This window comes from Centropristis striata, chromosome 3 (assembly GCF_030273125.1).
Source record: "Centropristis striata isolate RG_2023a ecotype Rhode Island chromosome 3, C.striata_1.0, whole genome shotgun sequence".
Lineage (NCBI taxonomy): Eukaryota > Metazoa > Chordata > Actinopteri > Perciformes > Serranidae > Centropristis > Centropristis striata.
This window is the reverse complement of record NC_081519.1, coordinates 23,455,018-23,482,822: the sequence shown is the minus strand read 5'-3', so window position 1 is coordinate 23,482,822 and position 27,805 is coordinate 23,455,018. Positions and strand designations below refer to the sequence as shown.

General features: G+C 43.9%; 1 protein-coding gene across 3 annotated transcripts in view; it reads right to left on the bottom strand.

The window, feature by feature from the left end:
- Positions 1-481: 481 nt before the first annotated feature.
- Positions 482-27,805, bottom strand: part of dag1 (dystroglycan 1) — a 56,474-nt gene continuing 29,150 nt past the window's right edge. For all 3 annotated transcript variants that reach the window (XM_059328966.1, XM_059328968.1, XM_059328967.1), the window contains exons 2-4: positions 25,963-26,698; positions 5,169-5,630; positions 482-4,262 (exon numbers count right to left, since the gene is read on the bottom strand). In XM_059328966.1, coding sequence (XP_059184949.1) covers positions 2,436-4,262; positions 5,169-5,630; positions 25,963-26,385 — 2,712 coding nt within the window. In that variant the 5' untranslated portion in view covers positions 26,386-26,698 and the 3' untranslated portion in view covers positions 482-2,435. The remainder of the gene's footprint in view (positions 4,263-5,168; positions 5,631-25,962; positions 26,699-27,805) is intronic.

The following is a 27,805-nucleotide window of genomic DNA, read 5'->3' as shown; positions in this document are numbered from 1 at the left end:
CCGTCATGAATTATCACAGAGGTGCAACAGAGCTGGCAAATTGTTTACATCTAATCAATACTCTGAGCAATCAATGCAAATTATCTGTATGCAGTGTGTGTGAAGACAGATGGAGCTGAGAGAGTGTTTTCACAGCATAGCCTTTTTAATGGGCAGAGCTTTCAAACTGAATAGTCCAACTAGTCATTCAATAGCAGAATAATTTAGTACAAAAAGGACAGCAGGACGACCGTTTCAATAAGTCCAGAGAGCGGAGACGGCTGCCAGGAAGCGGGCCGTCTAGGGAGGTAAAACCTCTTGTGAACTTCAGACAGATTGATTTATCAATTCAAGGCTAAGCTGGAGCAGTAGAAAAGTGACAGTGATCAAAAAGCTCATCCATAAACATCAGTCAGGTTCTGATCGGAGAGAATAAGACAGTTTCCATCCCAACACAAGCAGCAAAGAGAAGTTAAATCAGATACATGAATGAAGAAGGTGGCTTTGTTTTAATCGTACCAGTTGGTTTTATTATGACAATGCACACTCGATAAGCAAAAAGCCTTGGCATCCTGCAAAAACCAACAATATCATGACAATACGAGTCACTGGCTGGAGCCTGCGTCGCCCAGCCACCTTACATTATTATTGCAAAGGGTCACTTTCAGTTGAAACTCATTAGCAAACATTAGGACATAAAAATAAAATTTGTGATTACATAAAATATGGGTCATTCCATCTTTGTATAGTGGGAGATACATTTTTGATATGCAAACACACACGATAAAATAAAACACTTGAAATATGTGACCCATGACAAAAAAAAAAAGGAAAAGTGTACATAATTGAATCATAATTGAACTTCTAGGCTAAGATTTTACAAATCACAGAAGACTAATCATTAATCATGTGTTTCTTTTAATAATCAAACAATTTGAGGCTGTATCAAAAACTTGGTAAAAAAATTAGAAGGAGATTTTTGATTGACCGTTTTTCAGTGAGCTAATTGCTGGAAATTCTCTGTTCCTTCTGAATCTGAAGCCTCAATCGTCTCCTCTGTGACCTCCAAAACGTGAGAATCTGTACAATCCCGCCTGGGACCGTCTCATGGCACACGACGAGAAGAACTGCCTCGTTACATAAAAAAATAATTATCCCTGGTCCAAAATAAACTGAAGGGTTTCTTTTCCTGTTTGCATTCATGTTGAAGTAGAAAAAGGCGGATTTTGCTTTTACTGTTGTTTTATTAACCTCAGCCAACGGTGTCGCCAAATTGAGGTCCAATTGGATGAACTTAAATGCATAAAATGTTACATTTTGCATCCAAATCCACAAATCCAAACTCTGCATGTCCAAGTTGGTTAGACAAACTATTTTATAATAAACACAGTAGTTTATATGTTCTCACATTAACCTGACCGCGCACTGTTTTCTAACACCTCGTTAGATCTGCTGAGCAGCCGAGGAAGGTAAGACTTTTCATCTTTTTGTTACATCAGAACAGGAATAAAGAACTTCTGCAGGCTATTTTAGCGAGGCAGTCCCTTCTCTTTTCCGCTTTCTTCCACCACCAAAAAAATATAACACAATCTATCAGAACATCTTCCAGATATACAGTGAATTTTAAAACCAATGAAACAAACAAATTATTTATTATTCATCTCTAAATCTTTTTTAGGCTACCTTGTTATACTCATCTTTACTAGACATTGTGAATAAGGATAGAAACAGACAACGAGTGTTAAAAGGCAAACCGTATTGAATCTGAATAACACACCCACTCATTCACACACACGCGCCCACACACACACACACACACACACACACACACACACCTCGGCCTCCCATTCTCTTGTGTCGTCTGCAGGGCTGATCTGAAATCCTTGTGACAGCTTTTTTCATATTCAGAGAATCTCACTGTCCTGATTAAAAACACGAGCTGCTGCCTGCAGTGGTCTGATGGCAGTTCACCGTCTCCTCGTATTATTTAAAAGCAAGACAAAAGAAGAGTTGTTAGGCAAACGGTTCAGTCCAGAAAAAAAAGAAAGAATAATAATAACCTTGGGATAATGATGAAAAACAAAGTAAAAGCCAGTATTTTAAACCAACAGATAAACAAATGAAATGCTGGGATGGGAGAGCTCGTCTCCAAATCGTCACTCCTGACCAACTGGTCGATCCAAAAGCCAACGTGACGAGAATTTGTTTGTCTTAGGCCACTGTAGTAGCTGGGCTACCACTGAAACAGTAGTCCCTCCCAGCTGTTTGAACCAATCATCCCACCTGTCTAACCCCACCCCCTCCCACACCAAAGTCCCCTGTAACTGTTTTGTACTTTAGCACCTCTTGTCATCTCTCCCTGTAAAAGTCCAGACAGACAAACACCAGAATGGAAACCGTCACAGTTCCTCAGGCATCCTCCCCCTCCACCCAACGAGAGGAGGGTGAAACAAGTCTTAGGGCGGCACGTAGGGAGGTGGAGATCTGTAGGGAGTCATGTTCTTGGGACGGGAGCCCTTGCCCTCCATGGGAGTGGTGAAGGGAGGCGGCGGCTGGTAGGGGGGCGCGTTGGGGTCCTCGTCTCGCAGAGCTGTGTACTCCCCCAGTAGCTCCTGGTTCAGGGGAGTGGTCTCTGGAGTGGCCATGTTGGGGTACTCGGGGGGAGGAAGTGGGGGCTTCTCTTCCTGCAGAATCAGGGGCATGCTGGACGATGGAGGAGGCTTCGAGTCGTCGAGTTCATCTGCAAAGATAATTGGCACGCCTTTTTTGATGAAGGTGGCCTGGTCCTCGATGGTCAGCTTGCCCTTTCGTTTCTTCCTGTAACAGATCATCGCAATGATCCCCGCTATCAACAAGATCGCCGCCACCACCACGGCGGGAATGACTGTGTGGAGATACACGTCATCCGTGCTCTGCCGGCCCGTTCCCAGAGCAGGAGTGACTGCAGGGGGTTCTGGGAGATCGATCTCTCCTGGTGGGATAAAGGAGTATGTTCTGCAGCTCGCCCTGCCCTTCACCATGACGTCCAGCGGTCTGAACTCAGGCTCCATCGTGTACCTGAAGGTCTGTGAGGGTTTCCCATCGGCGCTGGCGAGCGTCCTGCTCATGACTGCGAGCTGTTCCTTTGGACACGGGTGCTGCGGCAGGCTCGTGTTGGTCCACTCCACCACTATGGAGCCTTTGCTGATGTTTCGTAGGCTGACTGTGCTGCTGTTGCGGTCTCCCAGCGCGTACGCCAGCTTCTTGACCAGAAGGATCTTCTTGTGGATGTCGTTGGTTATTGAACGTGGCTCACCATCGAATCGGGCCGTGAAGATCACCGGGGTCTTGTCATTGGCGGGCCAGCGGTTCACACGGACCTCAAAAGCATCAATGGCATTCAGGCCTCCTTTGTCAGTTGCCTGCATGAAGTATTCATGTTTTCCCACATGCTGAACATCAGGAAGGCCGTAGAGGAGTTGGCTGGTGGTGTTGAACTGGATCCAGGAGCCCTCTCCTACCACTTCATTGTGGTTCTGTCTCAGAGTGAGACGCAGCTTGTCTGTTGTCCCGTCCTCATTATCAAAGAATGTGTCAGACGGGATCTTAACCTCGAAGTAGGTCCCCACCAGCGCACTGACCTGGTCAATGGGGTTACGTAGGATAGGCTTCACATTGTGGGGGTCTGGGATGACGGCAGGTGATGGCGTGGTGCGCCTGGACGGCTTGGCTGTGGAAGTCTTTGGCTCTCTGGGCGCTGGTGTGGTTCTGATTTTCTTAGGTTTCCTGGTGGGTCTTCTAGTTGGTGCAGGTGGTGTGGCGGTGGCCTCCACGAAAGTAGGCCTGGTCATGGTTGGCTGGATAGGAATGGTGCTGGTAGTTTCCATTACTTTCGTTGGTTGAGGGGGTCCCAGGGTTGGGGTGTGGGCAATAGGGTCACGCACTCTGATTGTTGGCTTTCCTGGAAGGGGGACAGGGCCTCTAACAGGGGGGGCAGAGCTCTCAGTTGGGGCAGCGATGGAGGGAGAGGAGAGGGTTGGAATTATCCTCACTGGAGGCTCCACCACAGTCGTTGGAGGAAGAACTGCCAGAACAGGTGTTGGCGTGTTGTTTAACTGGCGCCTCACACGTTTAGGGACGTGGGGTTTCTTGTTGGCGATGTGCCATCCCACCACGGGGTAGCCCAGCTTGGCTGACATGGTGCCTTCCTTTGCCGGATCCTGGACACTGACGACTTTTGGGACCGTGTTCTGGTCCAGCGAGCAGCCGAGCTTCCAGGACAACAGAGCACCGTTCTCCACCACCTGGGGACACATGGAGGATTGTTAGTTTAATTATACGTCTACTGATACGATATCAAAAACTAGAAACTTTTCGAACGAAATTTTGAGTGTGCTTGACTCTGGTCCATGGGACAGGGGGCTAAAAATGGCTAAAAAGTGCCCCTCGAACAGAAAGCATTTTTGGCCAAACGGTAGCTCCTATCATTGAAACGACTTCACTTTGAGCATCCTGGGTTCTTCTGAACGTCTACATAAGTGTTTTGTGAAGAGAAATGCAGAAATTGTTTTTTAGAGCGATCAGAAGAAACTGGTACCTCTACTTTCCTCCAGAAATGTTCCCTCCTTTTTTATCATGATGGTCTATGAGGCTGTGGGTGCTTGTAGCATCTGGAGCATCTGTGCGTCCTACACCCAAACTAAAACTCCGACACCTTTAGCAGACCAGTGTGAGTGAGAAGACTAATTTTCCTACGTTTCTATGTATAAATTATTTCTGTAGAGTGGTTTCTGCGGCCTCAAGCAAAATTTCCAAATTTCTTTTTGGACAAATTTCTCTCTCCCGCTCCACTTTAGCGATGATGTCATCAACTCTAGCCTCTCCATAAGGTAACATTGCGGGGATTTTTTGGCATGGTTTTTGGAGAAAATTTTAAAAACATTTGCCAAAACCCTCAGAAAAGTCATAGCACACTTGTCATGGCCGAGCTGGTCGATTTGATACCTTTTTGTGCAACCAATACTCAGGGAGGAGTAGTTGACTGAAAAAAACACTGAAGAAACGGAAGAATAATAGGATTAAGCCCGGTAAATAGTGTATAGTGTGCTCTTTCAAGCACACTCAATAAATTATTCACTGACTAGCAAATATTTACTCATCCATTAAACCATTGGGTCATTAGCGATCACTCTCATCCATCATTCACTCACCTTTTTGGCGTTCCCCGGCCCGGCCACGAACGCAGACATGTCAAACAGCCTGTTGTTGACCACAGGGAGGATCTTCATGTGCTGGAGCTCCACCCCAGAGAAGGTCCTCATGTCGTCCAGGAGCGCCACTCTCTGCTGGGAGCTCATCTTGGTCAGATCTGCATCCAGGATCACCGTCAGCACCGTGACCGGCTCCTCATTGCTACACGTGAACGGCTGGAGGTCGCTGTCAGTGGACGCCTGGTTGGAAGTCAGCTGGGCCGAATCTGCATCCAGATGATCTTCAGGATGGACCTCGATGGAGAACACCTCTGAAGAAGTGGAGGATTTTGTGTGGTTGGAGATGGACACCGAGATGTAATGGACACCTTTGTCCTCCTCCAAAGGGAGACCCTGCAGGGTCCGGCTGGTGGCGTCCCAGTGCAGCCAGGCAGGGAGTGAGTCCTTCCCCATCTCTGTGATCTGACAGAGAAACAACAGCAATAACAGATGTTAAAATACGCTCAGGGAAAGATGATTAATCAACAATGACTTGAAGATTGTCACGTATAATTAATAATATGAAACAACTTGTGAAATCAAAACTAAATGTTCATTCCGTCTGACCAAAAATGTTTAAAGACAGAAAAAAGAAGTTAAAGAAGAAAATGGAAATTAAAGGCCTCACACACAAAAAGCTTTGAGAAGTGGAACACTTGGGAACTGTTACCTGTGAAAAAAGGCTCGGCTTAATAAAGGACTATTAGGTAATGTACTTAGCAGTTTCCTGGAAAATACTGATGAAGGCTGGGCAGAAAATACACTTTCACTTCAACAAAGAATGGAGGGTTTATTTCTCCAGCACACAACCTTTGAATGGACTCAAGGACGGCTGTTTTATTGGTGTGGTGATGAAGTTAATGAAACTTTGCTTTTGTGGCTCTTTATAATTAGTTTTAATGCCATCTTGCTTTATCTTCTGTCACCTTCACAGTGTTTTGAGTTCCAATCTGTTAAGGCAGCTTGTGCTTTATTTCAGTTTTGGACAGAGAGTGAAGGAGGACAGATGCAGAAACTCCTCACACACAAACACACAGATACACTTAAAAGCAGCGCTCTGAATTGTAATTTAAACCCGACTAAAATTAAAATAACTTGGCCAATTATACGAGCGGGGACGTCCCTGTGGCAGGAGGCTGATGGAGAGAAATGGATCACTGGGGAGAGACGAAGCATCCGCACACATAAATCCAAAAACAAGAACAAATGCATCCCGTGCTCCCCGGCCCCGACAACTTAATTCTGCGGCTAATAAATCCTGGTTGATAAATTATGTAAAGGCAGTGCTCCCTCGACACATCATTAATGCTCTAACCAGCACACAGGCAGTGCCGGGGGAGGACGATAAACACACACACGCACACACACACACGTAAATACAAGGCCACAGATTGTATGTGCTTTTTCTCTCAGACACACTGAGCACATGTGGCTGCACAGACACACACAGAGCAGCAAGCAAACACACACACACACACACACAGAGCAGCAAGCAAACACACAGACACACACAGAGCAGCAAACACACACACAGACACACACAGAGCAGCAAACACACACACAGACACACACAGAGCAGCAAACACACACACAGACACACACAGAGCAGCAAACACACACACACACACACACACACAGACACACACAGACACACACACACAGGAGCTGTCTTGGACAATTCCTGTGAAAACCTGCCCCCCTGGACACACACCTCTGCCCTTTCTCTCAGAAACATTTCCTCTTTCCGGAGGCCGAGGAAGCAGAAAGGCACAGAGTGGGAATGAGATATTCACATGATTTTATTTATGTTCTCCTGCTTTTCTCATATTCATCAGTTCCGTCTCTCTCTCTCTGTCTGTCTCGTGTCGACACGCAGCCCCTCCTCTGCATTCCCCTCTTCTCTGCTGTCATTATTTCAAAATGTCATCATCACAAGCTGACAGGCCTTTTCATTGGGAGATAAAAGCTCATTCTGACGTGGAAAATGTCGTGATTCTCGGCCGAGATCATGAAAACCGGCTTGGAAATTATTACTGCAGGAAACACAAATATTATTTACAATTCGCTCCACCTAGATAATTGTAGATTACAGGACGGTTTCAGTTTGACAGTTTATTCCACAGCATCAATCTTTTCTGTTTTCTTTCCATCAGGAGCAAGTGTCCACTGCTGACAGCAGAGAGCTCCTCAGATATCACAGAGTGTTGATGGCAAATATCAAATTTCTGTGTGAAGGAAAACAAGAAACAAAAATACTTGTGTGTCTTCAAAGGCTCCTCCAGCGATGTTTGATTTAATTTGTCACGGAGTTCCACAGCCTCAAAACTTCAAACCAATTGCCTCTTGACATGGCAGTGCAAATTAAATCACAGGGAGACGATGAAGGACAAGTGAGTTGCCAGGCAGTAATCTCATCATAACTGTCTTAATTGCTCTGTAAATTACTAAATTGCGTCCTGAAAGCACGAGGATGATCGCTTCCTTATCTGCTGCCAATTACACACGGGGAGAAGTAGGTGACACTTAATCTCATCTTTCAGGTATTTTGTCAGAAGAGGTGAAAATATCGCAAGTTAACGACAAACAGACTCCTCCTGATGTCACATTTAACTCATCTGGAGGAACTTCTCGTGTCTGCAGTCCAACATACATTTGAAACTCTATAGGCTCCCAAAGCTGCGGAGCAAAAGCAATATTTCCTGAGCCAGCGTTCCCATCTCTGTAAGTGTTAAAACAAAAACACAATAGTGCCTTTTAAACTTCGACATGAACCCAGCAGAGCGCTTGTAGTTTCCTGCCTCCCTAAAAGAACATGAAAAATACATCAAATCCTCCAAAATGTCAAGAAGAATATTTCATATCTTTTCCTGGCACAAGGCTCCAGCGCTAGAGAGCTTGATGTTTGGCCCTAAAGGTTATCGTGTGCTCTCACACACACTCCTCCAGCTCCTGCTCCCTCCCATACAACACACACACACACACACACACACACACACACACACACACACACACACACACACACACACACACACACACACACACACACACACACACACACACACACACACACACACACACACACACACACACACACACACACACACACACACACACACACACACACACACACACACACACACACACACACACACACACACACACACACACACACACACACACACACACACACACACACACACACACACACACACACACACACACACACACCGCTGGCAAGGTTAGCGCCCGGCCGAGCCCCTCGCACACAGCCGGGGAAAACCCTGCGTTTTGGAAGATTTATTTGGAGGAGCAAAGAGGGCCGGGCAGCGAGGAGGAAGGAGACTAAACTATTTTCTGGGAAGCTATTAAGGTGGTGGCAAGGGCAACTTAAGGCAAGACATAACATATAGAAGCCAGAGCCACAGTTAATTTTCTCGGGGCGTTCACTGAGCAGCAGTTATATCACTTCTTATTCTCCTTGAAAAAGATTCAAACCGACCAGTTTTGAGTAATATTGCTTTTGAGGAGGTGCACAATTATTTTAAGCACCGTGTACAATGAATGTTAATGTAGACGGCGTTAAGAAGCCGAGCCACGAGCAGATAAGAGCCTTTTGGACGACTTAAAGAATGAATCAGTGTCATGTGTAAAGAGGCTGTCACCCCCAGTGTGAGCGCGGCGGAAAACCACATCCGTTTCACCCCTTCAACCCCCGACTTAAAAGACTGTTAATTAAAAGGAAATAAATGATAATCTCATCAAAGTTAGGGCTTGTTTGATCATCTTTTCTCTCGCTGACACGCACACACGCGTCAGCCATGAAAGCCAGCGTGACTATCAGCGATATAAGCTGCGGTGACGGGCACTGTGCTGCAACAAACTCGGGTGAGAACGTATTTGAAGTGTATATGAGCGACGGGCATGAAACACTGGCAGACGTTATCTGGTATCGCTGGCATCATCCTTCAATGCTCTCACTGCTCTGCCTGCTCAGCTCTTTACTGAGTTACAGCCAGTCAGAGACGAGCTGCAGGCAGAGGATGGACACAGCGGCTCAGAGCTGATGGATAATGTCAAACATTCAGAGTTCAATGTCAAGGAAAGAGGAAATACTCGGCTGCTTAATGAAGTTAAAGTTTGTTTCTAAGAAAAACACTGTTTCTGTCAGGTTGGTGAACGTCTGATTATTACCATGACACAGGTGGTGACGCACATTTACTCAAGTAGTACTGAAGGACACTTTTAAGGTATTTATACGTAAATTGAGTATTTCTGTTTGATTCTACTTCATACTTACATTCCACTACATATACAGTCGTGGAAAAAGCGATTAGACCACCCTTGTTTTCTCTAATTTCTTGTTCATTTTAATGCCTGGTACAACTTAAGGTACATTTGTTTGGACAAATATAGATATATAGATTATATCTAGATATAATATATAATAATATAATATAGATTTATACATATAAAGTCTAAAGTCTCTCCCAAACATACCCCAATGCAACTTAAACCACAATTAACAGAGGATTGTGTCTGAAATTTTTTTTTCCAACTTCAAGGGTAGACCATGTCTACAGATTAATGTTTTACACTCAGACATATGATTATAATAAAACAATGCACCGTCCTGGTACAACATTAAATGTTCCTTAAACAGTGATGCAGTAGAGATAAACATGATGCACAGGCTGCAGTGATGAACCAGTTAAAGTCAGGTAAACTGTATAAAACTGCAGGTTATCTTATTGGCATATTTGCTTATTTGCGGAATTGAAAAAAAGTATTTATTTTTGAAAGAGAGACTTAAACTTCCATTAAAAATGGCTTAATGTTTCAATTAAAGTGTTTGTTTAATCAAAATTGAGATTAGAATGAAGAACTGAGATGTTATCAAACTGTGAAATATCTCTCTGCAACCTCAGATGCATAATAAGTACTTTCACTTTTTAATCTTAAATTACATTTTGGATTGGATACGTTTCCTTAATTAAAACTGTGTATGGCTGAATTTAACTTCAAATTGTTGTTTTTTTCTGTGCATTGCACTACAGTATTCTTATCTTTATGTTAGTAGATGACTGGTGAACTTCTAGCATCGCTGCAGCTTCAGATCAGAGACGAACTGCAGCAAATTCCCTGTAACTTGGAACGAAACACTGTGTGTTAGATTATTTCTACAAAGCATAATGCTTAGTGAAACAGATACTGAAGCTTAGTGTTTATGCGATTTTTACTGGAAAGTAATTTTCAACTTTCTTCTAGATTCCATGTTAAAAGACTTGATGGTTTTCAAATCTGAGAAGCAGATATTCTGAAAACATTCAAGTCATTCTTCCTTTTTTAGTTTCAACCAGGAGAGTTTGTAGCCATTCTGGGTCTTGGCAGTACTCCAGCTGTCATGTCACCCCCCAAAAAATATTATTCCCTTGCTCCTCTGTATGGTTTAGGATGGCAGCTTAAATCCTACAGACCATATATTATCACATCAGGAGGAGAAATACTGGAGCTTTGCATTTCCACTTTTTCTCGTCTCAGGAGACAATCGTCTCAGTTTGTCCTCGGTTCCCCTGCAGCTCTCTTCACATCTCACGCACTCCTGACCCTGAAGTACTGCACACACTGTATGCAAGGTACACACACACACACACACACACACACACACACACACACACACACACACACACACACACACACACACACACACACACACACACACACACACACACACACACACACACACACACACACACACACACACACACACACCACACACACACACACACACACACACACACACACACACACACACACACACACACACACACACACACACACACACACACACACACACACACACACACACACACACACACACACACACACACACACACACACACACACACACACCTGTTGTCCCTAGAGACAGCCAATCACAAAAGCTTTTGAGGAGAATTGGGGACCCAGGTATTGATGGAGACAGAGAGGTAGAAGTGGAGATGGAGTGAAAGAAAGAGGGAGGTCAAGCAAGCAGAATGAGAGAGAGAGATCTCCTAAATACAGAGATATTACGAGGAGGCGTCGAGTCTCTCTGCGTTCGGGGAAAGAAAGCAGCTCATTGTTGCGGCAAAGGGAGAACACAGAGAAAAGAGACTATTGTTACTGCGGACCCGGCTGACAGCTCGACAGATAAGCCTCATATATTGGAGGAGGTGAGAGAGGAGGAGGAGGAAGAGGAGGAGCAGCCTGGCCACGCCGTTATGATATGATGACTTGAGGTGAAATAAAGCTCAGTGTGGCGAGGGAACGATGAGGGAGGAAAACAGAGAGAGGGTGAAGGGGAGCAGGGGGGCACGGAGGTGAGGACAGAGGGGAAGAGAGAGAGAGAGAGGGAGTGATGGACGGGGAGGAGAGAGAAGATAAAAGGAGAATGATGGAGGAAAAAAGCAGGGGAAGTGAGAGGTAATGTGAAGTGGAGCGAGACGGAGAGTAACCCAGAGGTTACATACAGAGAAAGGGGGGAGGGAGGAGAGAGAGAGAGAGAGAGAGAGAGAGAGAGGAGAGAGAGAGAGGAGAGGGGAGAGAGAGAGAGAGAGAGAGAGAGAGAGAGAGAGAGAGAGAGAGAGAGAGAGAGAGAGAGAGAGAGAGAGAGAGGAGAGAGAGAGAGCAGAGAGAGAGAGAGAGAGAGAGAGAGAGAGAGAGAGAGAGGAGAGAGGAAGGCTGGCTACATCAAGTGTTTCCAGTGGAAAATATGAAGTGAAGAGGATGGATGGATGGATGGAGAGCTACAGAAGGGGGTGGGCTTGGGGTGGCTAGCAGGCAGGCGGATGTTTACGAGGGGAAATCCATCTTAAAGCCCATTTTCTACCGTTAAAAATTCATTGATGGCCCGGGTCCACAGCCGGAGCTCTCACTGCTCAACGCTGCCATCCAGGAACGGAAACATATACAAGCAGCAAGAGCGAGTGCTGAAATGTCAACGTGTTCACAGAAAAACAACTAAATGGCAGAAACTGTGAAGATTTGATTTTGATTCATGTATCCAACAATAACACACAAAAAACATTCTTTTAAAACTGACATATTCCTCTAGTGTGATCTGATCAGATAGCTTGTTGTGTTTTCTTCATAATTACATAGCCTCCGGTTTCCTGAAGTAAAAAGCATATTTTAAAAGGCTCAAAATGAACATATACTTATAAAATATAAATATAAGTAGTTATGACTCTCAAAAATACAAAAAATAACTTCCCAATAAAGAAGAAAAACAATATATATTTATAAATGTGATCACTTCAGTGTCACAAATATGACTCTCCATGTCTCAGGAGGATGAACTAGATCAGGAGTTATTTAGAGATTATTTCAACAGCAGAGTCTTTTGGTTTCAGGATAATCAGGACATTTTGCTGAAGTTTTCATGCTTTGTACACCAAAAACAAAATCCTTCACTACGTTATTATGTCGTTTGGTGGCTGAAACCTCAGAGCCTGATGCCCCACAAACTGGATGTGAAACTGCATATTAGATTTTTTTATTGTTGATGTGAATTATGTGTAATCTGTGTGAAACAGACTTACATGTTCAATATAAACAAACAACCCTAGCCTCTGCCATGCAGTTATTATAATAAATCACCTGCATTGTGATCTTAATTTAATCATGCATTAATGAGTTGTCGACCATAAAACCTACAATGCATATCCAAAACTCTGCACACACTTCCTGTTCGAGTTCAAAATAAGAGCATACTAGTTGGAACTGAAGATATTTTCACTGGATAGTAATAAAGTTGAATGGAAATTCCCAGAGATGAAAAATGTTCCAGGAAAAATATACTGTTTCTATTAATAGGGCCGATGGTGCAGCGTCAGACATCCACAGGAATCAGCTGCATAAGGAAGATATTATGGGCTGCAAGTCATGCAGATGTTTGCTAGAAAACTTCTCTTTCTTTTCAGTCACAAACACACACACACACACACACACACACACACACACACACACACGAGAAAACAACCCGATACATCTAACTATGTGTGTATGTGTTCATTCACGCACACTCAGAACCACAAATACACTCCTATTATATAGTCATTAAACTATAATGATGGAGAGGGCTCTAAGCTATAAAACCTGCACACACATACACACACACACTGTGGTAAACCTAGTTGCCAAAGCCTGCAGCAGAACTCATAAAGCTCTCCTCCCTGCTCTCGCTCTATGTCTCTCCACCTCTCTCGCTCTCTTTGCTGGCAGTTTACAACAATGGAAGGAGACGCAGGAGCCAACAGGAGCTGGCCATTGTCTGATTCCAGCTGTGTGGGTGAGAGACGGAGAGAGAGAGAGAGAGATGTGGCGTGTTTCTGTGTGTGTGTGTGTGTGTGTGTGTGTGTGTATGTGTGTGAGGGCAGAGACACTAAGTCAGCAGCTCATGCTGACCACGCAGAAGAGCAAAAGAGAAATACATGTACTGAGTGTGAATGTGTGAAGGCAAGAGACGGGGAGGCTGCAAATATGTAAGGAAAGGACAATGCTTGTAGAGGAGTGAGTGTGTGTGTGTGTGTGTGTGTGTGTGTGGTTATGACAAGGACAACTAGAGGCAGAGAGGAGACGAGCACACAGCTTGCAGCCTCTGCAGCAGTCGTCCAAGGAGCAGTTTTGGCTTTAGCAAACACAAGCTGCAAGGAAAATAAAGCAGAGTGTAAACAAAGTCCCACAGAGACAGATGTTGTGTGTGTGTGAGTGAGTGTGAAAGAGAGAGAATGTGTGAAACAGAGACAGACAGAGAGAGAGAGAGATAGTGAACTGGAAGGGCACAGAGATACTAAAACACACACACACACACACACACACAGTATAACCTATATATACATATTTTCATGCACGTGTATATTTGTTCAACCCCTGCTTGGAACAATAACACTGAGCGAGCGTGTGTGTGTTATCTCTGTCTCAGCATGTGGCTCGTTTTCCGCAGACTCTCAGCTTCAGCTCTGACTAATGCTGCAGCCCCACCAGAATTACTCACTATCATCAGCACACACACACACACACACTCACACACACACACGCACACACACACAGCAAACATCCTCACTAGTAGAAAATGTTCTACTACATTTTCGCTCTTGAGGGGAATCTCAGCCTCACAGCATGTATACACAGAGACACACACACACAGAGACACACACACACACACACACACAGACACACACACCTTTGTATTTGTGAAGGCAGAGGTGATCTCCAAAGACAAACAATCTACTATCTTAGAGTTTTACAGTTTACCCCAAAACAGAAAAAATACATATTAATGCTGAACAAAAATACATTTATAAAACTCCAACAGTAAATCATGACCCAGATCCTGAAGATAATCCACAGAGCCATTCGAGCTGTTTCATGTTAGACCTTTTTCCTCGATCCGACCAGAAACTGTGGATTATCAAGAGTAACCAATTTGTGATTTTTTAAATCAAATATAGTTACATTATAGTTGAGGAAAGATAATCCCTACAGCAAATATCTTCAACACTCAACACCAACATGATCTGGACTGATTAACAGCACTACAGGTTGACCTAGCTAGTTTTTTTATTTTATTTGGGGGTGAACTGTTCCTTTAAGAATAAAGACACGGTGAAAAGTCTGTTTAAAGAATCTGTTAGTTCTGATGAGACTGCAGCATAATAAAACTAGCGATAGCTCTCTGCTTTTTGTTCTCGTTTTAGAAATGATGTCTGTGTTGAACAAAAAGTTTTGCAAACAAAAAGACCTGCTGTAACAGATCTGATGCTCACTGAATGTTGCAAAGAAAGGGCTGCAAATAATTATTTTTTTGATGATGAATGTCCTGATTCATGTTGATCTGATTCTTTTTTCTAAAGTCTAAGGTCTTTAAGTAACTGAATGTGTTCAAACAACAGAAAAAAAAAAAGAGTTTTGTTATTTTTTACATCAGACAAAGAGAAGAAGAGAAGCTGAAACCATGCAGTGTTTGATCTTTATGCCTACTCGCCTTTTGGCTCAAAATGATCAATTGCTAATTAATCGACTATTCATTTCAGTTCTACTGCAGAGATTTTATAATCCCATCGCATTGACTGTGATTACAAAGTCAAAGCATGTAAAGATAAACTAAAGATATATCAGCAGCTTTCTGTTGTGCAGGACAAACTGATGAGTTATGAAGAAATGAGAGGAGGAGAGAGAGTGTGTGCTCAGCATTAAGTGTTTGTTGTGTGTGTGTGTGTGTGTGTCAGATACACAGGACAGTGTTGTGAGAAGCAGCAAGAGGAGAAAATGTGGTGTAAAGAATGAGCTGCGGGCCAAATCAGAACACTGTTAAATCCATTGTGACATGCTGACAATGGGAGACAAAATTAGACAATTAAGCACACTTCAGCCAAAGTTAAGTTCCCATCATTTCTTCTGAGATGCGAATAAAAAACCATTCCATTTTCTCCTCCTCACAATGAGACATTTGACAGACCGACTGTGCCTCATCAGAGGAACCTGACAGGCTGAGAGCTCCTGAAAGAACCGAACCAGCGCTACGCCGAGCCCTCGCTTGTCCCTAGGTCAGCAATTATCCCCTTTTCCTTTGATGCTGTGTGAATAAAACATTAGCTATCTTTATCCGGCTAACGAGCTATAGTGCCGACACAAACCATTAAATCTTAAACACATTGCTCAGGGATAATGAGAGACATGATATAGAAGGGGCCTTTTTTGATGTGGAGGAGATGCGGAGTGAGACGACGAGAAGGAGGCCGAGAGTTTCACTCCACTCTCAGATCCTGAGCCTTTGCTCCCATGCAGCTGTTTCACGTCTCTTTGCAGTCGTTTTTAATCTCTCTGATGTCAAACGTTTCTCTCTGTTCGGATCTCTCTGTCATTGTTGTGTCTATTAATGGTGGTTTTGGCTCCTTTTAGCTCTTTTGTCTCTTATTGGTCGTCAGGAGTCTCTTTGAGGTTGTTTTTTGTCTCTTTGAATCTGCATCTGTATGCTGTATCCTGTGCAGCTTGTCTCTGACACATCTGAGTGAATGTATCAGTACTGCTGTAGCCGTCTTGTGTCTCTTTGTGGTTGTTTTGTGTCTCTTTGTGGTCGTCTTGTGTCTCTTTGTGGTCGTCTTGTGTCTCTTTGTGGTCGTTTTGTGTCTTTTTGTGGTCGTCTTGTGTCTCTTTGAGGCTATCTAGTGTGTCTTTGTGGTTGTGTTGTGTCTCTTCATGGCCAAGTTTTGTCCCTTTGTAGTCATTTAGTGTCTCCTTGTAGTCGTCTTGTGTCTCCTAGTGGCAGAGTTTTGTCTCTTTGTGTTCATTTAGTGTCCCTTTGTGATCGTCTTGTGTCTCTTTGTGGTTGTTTTTTTCCTCTTTGTGGTCATCTCGTGTCTCTTTGTTGCTCTCATGTGTCTCTTTGTTGTAGTCTTGTGTCTCTTTGTGGGTGGCTTGTGTCTCTGTGGTTGTCTATTGTTTCTTCATGGTTGTCTCTTGTCTCTTTGTGGTCACACACACGGAGGAGATGCGGAGCGAGAAGACGAGAAGGAGGCCGGGAGTTTTACTCCACACTCAGATCCTGAGCCTCTGACTTTAGTAGGAATGATGATGGTGTGATGAAGTGAACCAGCTATTATTACACCGGTGATGATCAACAAATGGCCTTAAAGGGCCGATTTACAATCACAGTGTCCAGCGTCTAAATATAACCTCACACACCACATATGGCTCGGCTCTCTAAGCCTGGAAAACCAATAAAAGCAGCCGGCCGCCGAGCCGCAACTCCACTTCCCCTCTGGGTGAGGAGCAGGCACGCGGGAGAGGATGCCGGGCGCTCCAAACCTCACGGCTGCTAGGCAACAACAGGACACACCGCAACAACACCAGGATGCTGAGGTATCCACTCTCTTTTTGGAAACTTAACGCACCAAATGAGCTCCTTTTGGAGTGTGGAGAGGAGACAAAGAGTCAAACGGTGGCTGTTTGGCAGAGATTATGTGTGTGAAAGGTCACATGGAAATTACGTCATGAAACCCAACACTGACATGAAGCATCAGTGTGAGAGGAGGGAATGTTTTCCAGGAGAAGCATGTAGAACTGAGAAACACCACATTATGAATGAATTTATGGGAGCATATAATTTGGGACGTATGAATCAAAAGCCTCGCCCGCTGTATGTTTAATTACATAGCAACATGGCCACCACGGCTCCGGTGCCAGTAAACCCATCGCGGCATACTTAGCTTACAGCGAGGGTGACTCATATGTTCTGGTGTGTGTGTGTGTGTGTGTGTGTGTGTGTGTGTTTTTATCTCTGGGCTGCTGCCTCCTCCCTCCTGCTCCCTTAATACCAGTTTTCCACTGCTGCCCTGCCAGCTAACAGCTATGGAGCTGCAGGAGCTTACAGGGTGAGCCTCTCTGAGGAGAGCAGGACAAACAGCAATACTTCTGTTACAAGAGGTGAGCTGGGAGAGAATTTAAAGTTTGGAAAAAGGGAGACAAACATCAAAATGATAGCTGTGGTTTTAAAGTACATCAGGATGAAAATGTAGAACAGTGTTGGAATGTAACTACGTACATTTACTCAAGTACTTGAAGTACTTGTACCTTGTTTACTTGAGTATTTCCATTTTATACTTCTAGTCCACTACATTTTGAGACAACTATTGTACTTTTTACTCCACTACATTTAGCTGACAGCTTTAGTTACCTTTTCAGGTGATTTAATAAATTAAATTAATTAAAAATTAAACCTCATATATATTAAGTAGTTAAAATTGACCCTACCTTGAGAAAATTAAAACACTTCTTACATAAATGCATCAATAATAATAATAATAATAATAATAATAATAATGATAATAATAATCCAATAATATATAAAAATCTGAATGGGTCCATTCTGCATAACAGGTACTTTTACTTTTGATACTTTAAGTAGATTTTGATACTTTTGTACTTTTACTTCAGTAAGTTTTGAATGCAGAATTTTTACTTGTAATGGGGAATTTCACAGTGTGGTACTAGTACTTTTATTCAAGTAAGGGATCTAAATACTTTTTCCAACACATAGATGTAGAAGGAGTTTATCAGGACATAGAGGGGGATATAATTGTTGCTCGTGTTGCAGAAAAACTGCTGGTACTGCAGCTGAAACAGAGAGGGAGAGAGAGAGAGGGAGAGAGAGAGAGACAGAGACAGAGACAGAGAGAGAGAGAGAGAGAGAGAGGGGGCTGATCAGGGAGGGACAGAGACGACTGGAAATATAAGAAGACGACAGAGAGGGTGAAGGAGAAAGAGAGAGGAGGAGGAGGAGGAGACGGTAATGAATTGAGAGGAGAGGAGAGGACTCAGTGGGGAGGAGAAGAGAAAGTTAGTTTTCCCACCAAAGTGCCCCCGAGGGGAACGGGCCTTTACAACAGCAAGCTACTGTCTCCATTCATCAGGAGGGGAGCGACTCAAACAGCCAGGCAATGTGTTCTGACAAGCACATACACACAAACACAGAGTGGCTTTCTCTCTGAGTGCACACACACACACACACACACGCAGCAACATCTTCCCACAAATATGCATTTTATTTATATCTATTGTTTTCGTAAGTTTATTATTTTGTACAGACTCTCTCTTTCTCTGTCAGACAGACAGACAGACAGACAGACAGACAGACAGACAGACAGACAGACAGACAGACAGACAGACAGACAGACACACACACACACACAGACTATGAGGGGTATTTTATGCCAGCACACTATACTTAAACGCCTAGAATGCGTCGCCTGTGCCAGCATAAAGTCTGATTAATAGGCGTGCTTACAGACACGCGTATTGCGAGTACACCAGATGACATGGGTGACGGGTGAAAAGTGCCACGAGCGAACGTAGTGGACGCCTGTGTGTGTGTGTGTAACGCGTGTACGTTAACAGTGTGTTACTCTGTGTAACAGTTCAGCTGTTACACAGAGTCTCAGCTTCATATGGTATTGTTTATAAGAAAGCACAACTTACAGATGAACTCCAAGCCCCCACAGAGCTGTCAGGATATTTCTATTATTTTCAGGCCAGTTTTTATTTTCTTGTTAACGAAATCTCTCTCTCTCTCTCTCTCTCTCTCTCTCTCTCTCTCTCTCTCTAGGTTTGAATGATATCGAATTGATATTTAATGATAGCAAGGGTGAAAGGGATAATTAAAATAATTTCAGCTACTTAAAAATAGTAGGCTAATAGTAAAGTGCAACGCTCACAGCCAGTTCCCAGCTTCGCGCGCGGACACACAGTTCATTACGCACCAGCTGTTATTAGGTAGGTTTACCTGCCTGCAGAAGCCGTAATCGCTGTCACCCCTGAATATTAAGTAGCCATGCGGACCTATCTAATGAATATTCAGTAGCCATGTGGACAGCAGTCCGTTCACAATATGATTCCATCGGACCTTATATCTACACTGTTTAACCCAATTCGGCACTTATGCACAGTCCCATTATGTTTTACAGACATTCGTAGTTAACTAATGAGGTAAAACATTTTGTTTAAGCTGCATTTTGCTGACTTTCACTCCTAAAACAGGCTAATTAAGCCTCCGGTTTTGGCCGGAAAAACGTTAAGTTTATCTGGTAAGTACGAGATGGTCTTTCTCTTCATCTATAAGTTGTGCTTTCTTATAAACAATACCATATGAAGCTGAGACTCTGTGTAACAGCTGAACTGTTATAGGCTTACACGCGTTACACACACACACACAGGCGTCTTCTACGTTCGCTAGTGGCACTTTTCACCCGTCACCCATGTTATCTGGTGTACTCGCAATACGCGTGTCTGTACGCCTATGTAGAATTGTACTTAACAGTCACGCGGGTCTTCATGTCACGTATTTGAGGCGTAGTTCACCCGTCACGCAGCCGTCACGTAGGCGTATGTGCAACAACGCGTGTACAGCGTCTGCGTGACGCCTACGTGACGCCTGTCTGTCCATTGAAAGTGAATGGAATTTACACGCGCACGTTAGACGTTTGATGTCATCGCATAGGCGCTGTACACGCGTTTTAGTATAGTGTGCTGGCATAAAATGCCCCTCATACACAGACACACAGACACACACACACCTCTCTGTGATCTCACACCAGTGTTTGACCAAATAAACTGTTTGTTATCCAGCAGGGTGGTGCTTTGAGGCAATTTTACATGGAGACACAGTGTGTGTGTGTGTGTGTGTGTGTGTGTGTGGAGGGTAGGCGGGGGGCTTGAAGAGCGTAATTAGCTGTGAGTATCTCTCTTTTTAATCTGCATGCAAATACACAATCAAATATTCACAAAGGAATATGCTACATATGCTTTTAGGCACACACACAAAAACAACAGAAAAACACACACATTAATTGTTCCTACACACACACACACACACACACACACACACACTGAACCCACCACTGCTGGACTCTGAATTCTCTATTTTTTCCGAGAACTAAAAGAACAAAAGAATTTTCAGCTAGCATCAGTTATTTCCTGGAATGAAAGAGGAAAAAATAAATGAAGGGGGTAAGCTCGCCTGCCAGCCAGCCCATCAGCCAATCAGCTAATTACACTGGTAATTGTGGTAATGAGGCTATGGAGAGTACTCATCTGTTGGCCAGAAAGCCCCATTCTTGCAGCCACTTCCATTAATAACAGCAGAGGATCAGCCACCACAGGCTCTGAGTCCTGCAGCACCTGCATACAGATGCTGGGGCCGCTCGGGTCCCGACTCATCACCGCCTCCTTCTGTAGGTGCTTTACAGTCGGAGCACAGCTTCCCTTTCTCCTCATTTATTCCAAGGCTGAAACATTTAAAATCACTCACTTTCAAACGCTCTAACAGGGTTAACTGGCCACCGTCTCCCCGGAGAGGAAGATGCACCAGAAACCACATTAGAAAACTCCATCAAAGAGAATATCAAATAATAACCTTTTATTAAAGCCTCCACGCTGAACAGAAACACCTTAATGCTGTTGAACACAATGTGGCTTTTCACACGTCAACACTGTGTTCAACACTGTTGTTATCAACTTGTGCAGTTTGTGCCGGATATCACCTGGAATAATCTGCTAATATCATTAAATATGATGACTTCTTGTGTATATATCAATATGTTACTTTCTTATATTTTGCTTTAAGCTCCTAATTTTATCTGCAGTCTAACATTAATCAGCTCTATCACTCTACCATTTTGTTACATTTCACTTTCACTTCCATTTAGTTTAGGTACTTAAAAAGCTGATGTTTCATCTGGTTTAGGCTACAGAACTACTTCTCAGAGGTTAGGGCTAAACGTTTCCTGGTTAGTTTTTATAAAAGATAATTTTAAAAAGGTAAACAACTGCACATAAATGCCAGATATGGATAATTTATGAGGACTTCATTGATATGTTGGTTACATAAAACGTGATGCACTTGAATAAGTTGTATTTCCTTCAAAAAACATTGTTTACTTTTGGTTTGTTTGACATTTTACACACATTTCAGTGTCTATCAAACTGATAAACTGATAAAAGTTGTTGTAAGTATACACTACTTTACACAGCATACTGACATTTTAGGAAAGTTGTTAGTAAACAATACCAAGAATATGGTGTATCACCAGAGAATGTGAAATCTGGATCCTACTGAAGAAATCATGTCTATTTAATAGAAACATCTGTTATTAAACAGCATGTATTACACTGAGCGTATCCGCAGGTTTGCAGCCTCTTTAAAGCTGTGAGCTGACGTCCTGCCCACCCGGCTGAGGATCCTCGGCTCGACGCTGTGTGAATGGATAGTGTGGAGCATTCACTGACGGCCCGGCCGCTCAGTGAAAGGTGAATGGGCCGGCGAGCTGTCACGGACTTGGAGACCTCTCAAACTCGGGCCGATTTTCATAAGAAAAGGCCATTAGTATGAGTGCAACGCCAAGCACAAAAATTGATTTGGCCTTTCGCTCCACAACCTTGAGCGCCGACCTTCCAAATACCAGAGGGGGGACTCAGGTCTGAAGGGAAGGGGAGGACGGCAGGAAGGCAGGTGCTGCTGGGACAGAGCTGCAGTCTGTAAGGGAGGAAAGAGCGGCGAAGGGAAAGCAGCTCCCGGATTAGAAACGGAGGGGAAGTAAACAGACTGTGTGAAGTTGCAGGTATGGAGCCGACAGGAAGGAGGTGTGGAGTCTCTCAAGGACGGTGGACGGGACTCTGTATGGATCACACTGTCCACATATGATCTGTGACCTTTCATTTACAGGAAAGTAGATTTGACCAAAAGGTGCTCCTGCTGCTTCTGAGGTCATGATCTCCTCCTCTGTTCACGCCTCCCTTCATCTCCCTTTAAAACCACCTCTAGCCTGTCCTCTATCCCTCCCTCCTCCTCCTCTCTCTGCTCTACCACTTCTATGCCCACGCTGTCAACTCCTATTGGCTCTAATGGGGCGCCCCCAGCCTACAGTGTGACAGATATAATCAGGTTTGGAAGAACAGCTTTCGCCTCTGGGACAAACGGAGGAAAAGATGGAGGAAGGGGTGAAAATGGTGATGGAAAGGGTGAGAAGAGGACAGGGAGGAAGGAGAGGAGTGTGGCTGCAGAAGGAGGAGAGGAGGGTGAGGAGGGAGAGAGAGGAGAGGAGTCAGCTGTCAATTAAGAAAAGAGAACACGGACGAGTGCCAAAACTGAAAGAACGGATCCTGAAAGTAATGGATACATTATAAAAGCTAACCTCAGCGGCCGTGTTTTATTTCACTCTGCACAGCCTCAGATAAGCCCGCCGACTGTATCAACTGCCACAAGAAATATTCATCATGTCCCTTTAAACTCCCAGACAGAACGCACACGGCGCCTGCCGGGTGCAACATCGAGTCGCTCTGCAAACAGCCCCGCTCACTCAGCTGTAAACGGCATAAAAACATTAAGATTAATGAAAAACTGAAGAGCGATTCCTACCCAGAATGAAATCTACCGTGTGGAATAACTGCTGCTGTGAAATAAGACAAAACTAAAGTATTTAAACCTCTTTGGATTCTTTTTTATCCACTTTTGAAAAATGCATTTGTGCGACAGAGCCTACCTGTCTCGTGTGTCGGTTTTATTAGGGCAGCAGCAGCAGCAGCAGTATATTTTCATGATGCTCATCACTGGGGAACTTGATTGATATGATCTGATGTGATCTGACAGGAGTGGAAGAAAGGAGCACGGGGAGGAATGGGTGCGGAGGGAGAGATAGGACTTAAAAGGAGAAGATGGAAGCAGAGGAAGTCAGAGACAGGATATGAAAGGCTGGAATGTGATGGAGGGAGATAAAGGGGGAGAGAGAAGGAGGAGAGAAGACAGGACTGACTGAGAGAAAAAAGAAGAGGGGATGGATGGACAGCAAGGGGAGAGGGATGAGTTGTTAGAGATGGAGACGATGCAAGGGAGATGAAGCATAGGGAGGAAGGGAGCGTGCAATATTAAAGGTTTGGCCTGAAGGAGTGCATGAAGAGAGGAGAGGAAGGAAGGGAGGAAGATGGAGGGATAACATTTGGAGTGAGAGTAAGTAAATGTAGACAAAGTGTGTCTGGGACAAAAAGAGAGCGGAGGGAGAGATTTGTTAGCAAGAGGTAAAGTCAAAGAGAAGAGAGATCATTAGAAGAAGAGAAGGGAGGATGAGGAGGTGGAGCTGTCTGATGGAGGGCCAGAGAGGAGAAACAGACTCAGGGAGGAGAGGAGGGTAATGCTCCTAAAGCCTTCCATTCAGATATGAGGCTACATATATTACACAAAATTGGCCATCGCTGAAAATGCAGAGCAATTAAAAAAGGGCATATTGCTGTGAATGGCTTTAAATATGTGCAGCCTGAAGGAAGCTCCTCAGCATCAGCTCACTGACAGCTTTCAGGGGACTGATTGTTCCTGGAGTTCATCTGGAGGCACCGAGGCTGAAGCAGCTGCACCCCGACCCCAGTACCCCCGAGCCCCAGTCCGCAGACTGCAGTGGTAGTTTCTGTTAGGCCTGTCACGATAATTACTATATCGACTTACCGTTCAATATATAAAAATGGACACGATAGTTTTTCTGTGGACTCAATGTATTACATTTTTGTGTTGTGTTTACAGTAATGCTGCAAATGTTTGACAGGCAGCCCGAATTGGTGAAAAAAAAACTATATTTCCCAAGCAGCCATTTCAGCTGTTTATATGTTATTTTAATAATAAAATAATATAATACATAATGAATATCTCAGTGCACTGCTTTGTTAACAGAGCCTGAAAGTCTATTTTATTAGTTTTGGTTGTAATTTATTTATTTATGTTTTATTTATCTAGGAAATTGTAATATTTCTTTCCTACATTTCAATGCCAGTGTTCAATATTCTGGAGATTTAAAAATTCATTGTTGTAGAAAAATGTGAACTTATTCTGCTCTAATATTGTTATACAACTAAAACCAACATCAATACAATGATACTATCGTTAATCGTGATAGTTTCTGGGAAAATATATCGTCCTAAAAAATGTGTCATTGTGACAGGCCTAGTTTCTGTGTCTGGTTTATTTGATGTGTTAGAGGAAACATCACCTCAGCCTCAGAGGACGAGTCTGTTGTCACCAGCACCAGCAGACGTTTCAGAATGATAAGTGTAGTTAGCACATTTAAGTGGTTTCCTAACTTTTAACTGTGAGAAGTTCACACAGCATTAATGTCTTAAACACAATAATATCTGCTGTGATATTACACTGTGTTTTTACTTTATTCTTGAGGTTTCAGGTCAAGTTTATGGCTTTTCGAGGTAGTGATTAGTGAAAATCTAGCTGCCCGGCTCACTGTTGACTCTCAGAATGAATTGAAGTGCACAAACATTTCCTCCTCCAGTAGAGGAATGTGAAAAAAACATCTCACTAGTGACAAATGTTGCACAGATACAAAACAGTGTAGTCAAGTTGTCACACGTTTTTGGGGACACAAACGGAAGAAATACCATGAGTGGAGGGGGGCTCTGACATGGTTTTATCAACTTGTTATATTTGGATAATTAAAATGCTGTGTAGGTTGTTTCATATGTATAATTATAATGCTGCGTAGAGTAAATGTGACTTTCCACCTTGCTGGTGATTTTGTAATCTTTTTCTCATAGATGTCCAAGGCCACAGTTTGGGTTTTCAGCTGTCATGTTTAGACGTGGTAACTTTTAGCTACACGCCTATGAGGACAACACACACACACTCTCACACATTGTGTAGAATAAATATGGTGAACAGCTGTTGTTATTAGTAACTGGCCAATAGAATCTGTGTCGATCCGTCTATCTTCTGTGCGGGGCAGGCTTAGCCCAAGAGGAATAAATTTAAACTTTTATAGTGTTCCTGGCTCACTCTAACTGACTTCCCACGAGGATGATGTTATTCTGAGACCAGATCTGCATCATTTAACCTGTGACCAAAAATAAAGGGCGGTATTGAGACCTTACTTTATCTCTAGTGTGTGTTTGCTCTTGGGCTTCCAACCTACAAACCAGAGTGATCGTTTACAAGCTTAACATTATTTGAATTGCTAAAACATACTAATTTTGGTTTTCAGAAGTTTGCTACAGAAAAAGGTTTATAAGGTAGTATAAAGTAGATTTGGGTTTCATTGGGTTCATGTGAGGTGTAACAGGAAGTTTGGGATCTCAGGGATCTCTAACTTACAGTAACAACAGCCCGAACATCAGAGTTCATGTGGAAAAACACAGTGAATGAAGTTAAACAGAGAGAGAACAGGTGACTCACCTTGACGATGTCTCCCAGGTAAACATCCTCCATCTTGTTTGGCACTGTCATCTGGAAGATCCGCCCCACGACAGCCGAGGAGTCTGGGAAGGCGGTGGGCGTGGCTGCGTTCTGCTGAGTCGCCGCGGCCTCCCCGGTCTCCACGGGAACCGCCCGGATACCTTCCGTCGCTTCCTGGAAGTCCTGAAGCAGCGACGAGTGCATGGAGGCCTCCAGGTCGCTCCGCCGGCCCAGCCGCTCGCCGTCTCCGTCCATCAGCACCATCTCACCCAGCACGTCAATCTCCACGTCCGCACAGACCGCCAGAGGGCGCCAGCCGGCCACGGCCAGCAGCAGGCCCAGCAGCAATGCTCTAGTCCTGGGTAGTCTCACGTCGAGGCCCCTGCTCGCCCCGAGGAGTCCCAAACTTACTTTATTGCGCATTCTTTTCCTTTTGTCGGCCCGTCACTGATGCAGAAAAAAAAATAAAAAGGAGGATGTCCAAGTGGGAGGGGGGGGAATTAGGGGGGAGCATGCACCCCCGACAGATCGAGCAAATCCCTCCTTTCAAACCTCCCTCCTCCCTCTCAGGCTCCGCCCAGAAAGCTCTCTGCTCGCCCTCCTTCTTCTGTTCCACCTTCTCCTCTTTTGTCCACTTTTCCCCCTCCCTCAGCTTTTTTCTTCCTTCTTCCCCTCGGCCTTTTGTGCTGGCCCCTCAGAGGTTTAGGAGTCCCATTGTGCCGAGCACCTCTGAGATCTGTGGGGAGACAGACAGGAGACAGAAAGACAGAGGACATGGTTAGGAACATCCAGCTTCAAAACACTCTCAGTCACAACCAAAACACCTCCACACACTCAATCACAAGTCAATCTGTGACGAGTTCAGCCCCTTAAACTGATTCGTGCCACACAAATCTCATTGTCGATAGAAATCCATCATGGGGGGGGTAATATTATCAATGCTAGGGAGTAATCTGATTAGTTCTTACAACGATCCTGCTCTCGGCTTCACCCTCTCTCCTCTCTGTCTTTAAACTGCTCATTCAGAATGAAAGGGCCCGAGAGAGAAAAGAGTGAGAGAGACAGACAAAGTGAAAGAGATGTGACGGAGAGAGAGAGGCTAAGATGGATAGATGGAGGGGGAAAGTGAAGGTGATATACGGTGGGACTTTGGATTAGCCAACAATGCCGAACCAGTCAAAGCTTTCTGGGAAGCACTAATGAATGCATGCCTTCTCTATTGTGAGAGGGGTCAAACTGAGTGTGTGTGTGTGTGTGTGCACGTAGGTGTGTGTGTGTGTGGGGGGGTGAAGAAAGAGCTGAGAGAGAGAGAGAACCAATGTGTGTGTTTGTGTCCATTGTCAGTGTGAAGGACTGAACTCAGGGGTTTGTTATTCATACAGGCCTTTCATGAGAGGAGAGAATCCCTCCTGTGTGTGTGTGTGTGTGTGTGTGTGTGTGTGTGTGTGTGTGTGTGTGTGTGTGTGACGGCACAAATGATTTCCCCCTGAGGGCTTTCGTTAGAGAGAAAGTGAAAGACAGAAAGCAGGAAAAAGAATGAAAGAGAAAGGTCATTTTTACACATATACATATATATATTTCTCTATATATATATGCACACAGTCACTCCTCTACTACACAATATTGCATCTGACACATTGATAAATTGTTGTTGTCTTTATTTACTATTTTTACTTAATGAATTGTATATTTGTCATTGATTTGTATCACACATATATTTTATGAAATGTATCCATTTTGTTTTATTGATTATTATATCTAACTGTTATTGTGTATTGTACATATATTTGGGAAAAGTTGTACTTGTGCTTTTGGCAATATTGTTTTTTAAGTTTCGTGCCAA